This window comes from Zingiber officinale, chromosome 2A (genome assembly GCF_018446385.1).
Source record: "Zingiber officinale cultivar Zhangliang chromosome 2A, Zo_v1.1, whole genome shotgun sequence".
Classification (NCBI taxonomy): domain Eukaryota; kingdom Viridiplantae; phylum Streptophyta; class Magnoliopsida; order Zingiberales; family Zingiberaceae; genus Zingiber; species Zingiber officinale.
Window position 1 is genome coordinate 141351039 of NC_055988.1, and position 2670 is coordinate 141353708.

The following is a 2670-nucleotide window of genomic DNA, read 5'->3' on the forward strand; positions in this document are numbered from 1 at the left end:
TCCTCTCAAACCACAACTCTCGCCCTCCTTCGTTTTATGTTTCACCTCCTCCCAAGCCTACTCCACCTCTAGAATACACTTCTGTGGCGGTTGATTCTCAGCAGTTTCAGCGCTAAGTTGGGGTGAAAAGGAATCAAACTGCTAGACTCCATTATGCCTCTTGTCTAATGCATAGAGAAAGACACTTAATGTCCAACGACAAATGCCATTTGTGTCAAGCATTGAAGAAATTTTTACTTGAGAGATTCTTTCTTTGTACAACCACAACTCATTGCCTGAGCAATGACAGACAGACGAGGCAACTACTAGGTGGCTCCCAAGGAAGGAGCAGTGGTCTCTATTTCAATTAGTCTTTGTTTATGGAACTCCCCTGTTAGAGGTTCAATAATGCCTCCTAAGTCGTAATCAATGCCACCCTTCTAGAGGAAAAAATCGAAGACAAAATGACACCCATAGATTGATTTCAAGAACCAAATCGTAAACTTTCCTATGCAATTCTTTCCTTTAATTCCTTCCCATAATTTAACAAAGCTCTTGCAGCAACCAAATGTCCTCCACGCTCCATAAGCTCTGCTCCATGTCCGCCATCGTCGATTCCTCATAAGCTCCACCACTTAGAAGCGATTCTGCCCAGCCGTCGCTCCACTCCGCCGTCGTGCAGTTATTCAAGGAAGCCGACGAGTCCTTAGAGCTGTTGGAGTCCTGCGGCCGAGTCGTTGCTTGACCCGGCTCTAAATTTCCCTCTGCCGGAGATTCTTGAGCCGTCGGGGAGGTGGCGTTTGCCAGCGCAGAGGAATAGGTCGCCGCCCGGATTTTCTCGGCCAGCCGGGGCATCCACAGCTGACGTATCACGTCCTCGAACTGCTTGCTGTTGACGTCGCACCGGAGCTGCTTTGCGTGCTTCTGCACTCTCGTCCTCCAGTAGTTCTTGATCTCGTTGTCTGTTCTCCCTGGTAAATACTGCGCTATCTTCGACCACCTACATGATCAAAATCGATCTAGTTATTTTTCGACAACGCCATGGATATGATGGTACTTTTCATATTCCGAACAAATTACTCACCGGTTTCCCCAACAAGAGTGAAGTTCGAGGATGAGGAGTTGCTCTTCCGGAGTGATGTTACCACGCCGGACGTCCGGGCGGAGATAGTTAAGCCACCGGAGCCGGCAGCTCTTCCCTGTTCTTTTCAGCCCTGCAACATATATATATATATGATGCCTTGCAATTTTAGATGAATGCCTTAACTAAAGCGCCGAGGAAATGAATCAAAAGACCAACCTGCGCAACGGGCCAATGAATTCCATTGGCCTTCTCCATGATCAGCAATGTAATTCATCAGCAGCAAGTCCTCTTCCACACTCCACGGCCCTTTTCTCAGCCCCACCTCCTCCTCGCCGATCGCTGTCCCGGAGCCACAAGCATTCACCTCGCACGTCATGGTAAAAGAAGATGGAGAAAATGATTGTTGAGATCCTTGGAGATGGAAGTGATGCCGTGGCACTTTATATAAGCTCCAGTGATCAATCCCGTGATGGAATTCCAGCCAATGGCAGAGGCTCTAAGGGATTTGAACTTGGACTATTTTTTTTCCTTCTTTTGTCTTCTATCGCTTCCAAGTGCATCAGAGTAAAGAAAGAAAGAAAGAAAGAAGAGTCGACCCGGTTCGTCATCTTTTCTAGATAAACAAAATTTGACTGAGACGGAGGTGGTCAACTTCCTCAACTTGAGTTTAAGAAAATGTGTTTAGTGCAAAGGACACCATGAGAGTTGTTGGGGATGTTGCTACAATTCTAGGATAATCGATCATGTCAGGTCAAAGTTTTGACGAACGGGAGCTTCAGATTCGTTTGTTTATTTAATCACCCTGGGTGCGCTTCCAACTTGCTCAAGAAAAAAACAGGATTGTCCGATAGGTGATTTCCAGGACGGGTTGACTTGCATGCAGCAATCCAACGGTGGAAGTCAAATCAGTGAGCTGGATGGTTGACCGTCACCCAATCTAGCGAACGTGTTTGGAATTTATGACATTCTGCTCTCTCCGTTCCTTTCCTCGCTCGCATCATTTTAGGAACAGATAATCAATCGACATGGGCGGAGGTAGAAGCCACATCTGAACGTGGCCGACGAGTGACGACAGCGGCCGTTGGAAGTAGTAGAACGGTGCATTGTTTTCTTGGGAAAGGGAAGAAGAATGGCATCATGACAGTTTGTTTGCATGCGGGACGAGGGCCGGCTCGTGATTTGGCGATCAACTAGTGTCGGTGGAAGGAGACGAAAGTCAAAGTCTCCGACCGACTACTGTGTGAACAACGCTGTGGTTGATTTGGATCGAGGAGGCCGACGAGTGAGTTGCCGGCGAGAAGCATCCACAAACAAAAACAGAGGATTAATTATCTTCTAATCTGTGAGTTTAATAGGTTCAACTAAGAATAGAAAGTCAACTTGATTAGATTTTATATAAAATCTAAAAAAATGACTACTATAGTAATTGATATGGGGTAAACCCAAGTTGTCATCTTCGTGCTCTTAGTCCGTCGGTTATAAATTAATCCATGATTTACTTTTCTTCATACAATCAATATGGTCAAATGTATATTTTTTCTAACCACATTGTGTGGCATGGAATATAAACGGATTGCATGTCTATTAATCAAACAAATTATTTAAAC

At 45.5% G+C, this 2670-nt stretch overlaps 1 protein-coding gene across 1 annotated transcript; it reads right to left on the bottom strand.

The window, feature by feature from the left end:
• Positions 1-283: 283 nt before the first annotated feature.
• On the bottom strand, positions 284-1541 carry LOC122042452 (transcription factor MYB78-like). Its single transcript, XM_042602587.1, has 3 exons — positions 1280-1541; positions 1064-1193; positions 284-979 (listed from the first exon to the last, which is right to left on the bottom strand). The coding sequence occupies exons 1-3, from the start codon at positions 1437-1439 to the stop codon at positions 523-525; spliced, it is 747 nt and encodes a 248-aa protein (XP_042458521.1). The 5' UTR covers positions 1440-1541; the 3' UTR covers positions 284-522.
• Between the last annotated feature and the right edge of the window lie 1129 nt (positions 1542-2670).

What these genes read in the sequence shown, in the direction of transcription:
- LOC122042452 (XM_042602587.1), bottom strand. Translation starts at nt 1,439, where the DNA reads ATGACGTGCGAGGTGAATGCTTGTGGCTCCGGGACAGCGATCGGCGAG. An exon ending in TTCATTGGCCCGTTGCGCAG is followed by an intron (nt 1,194 to 1,279) that starts GTTGGTCTTTTG and finishes TATATGTTGCAG; the next exon opens with GGCTGAAAAGAACAGGGAAG. An exon ending in CACTCTTGTTGGGGAAACCG is followed by an intron (nt 980 to 1,063) that starts GTGAGTAATTTG and finishes TTGATCATGTAG; the next exon opens with GTGGTCGAAGATAGCGCAGT.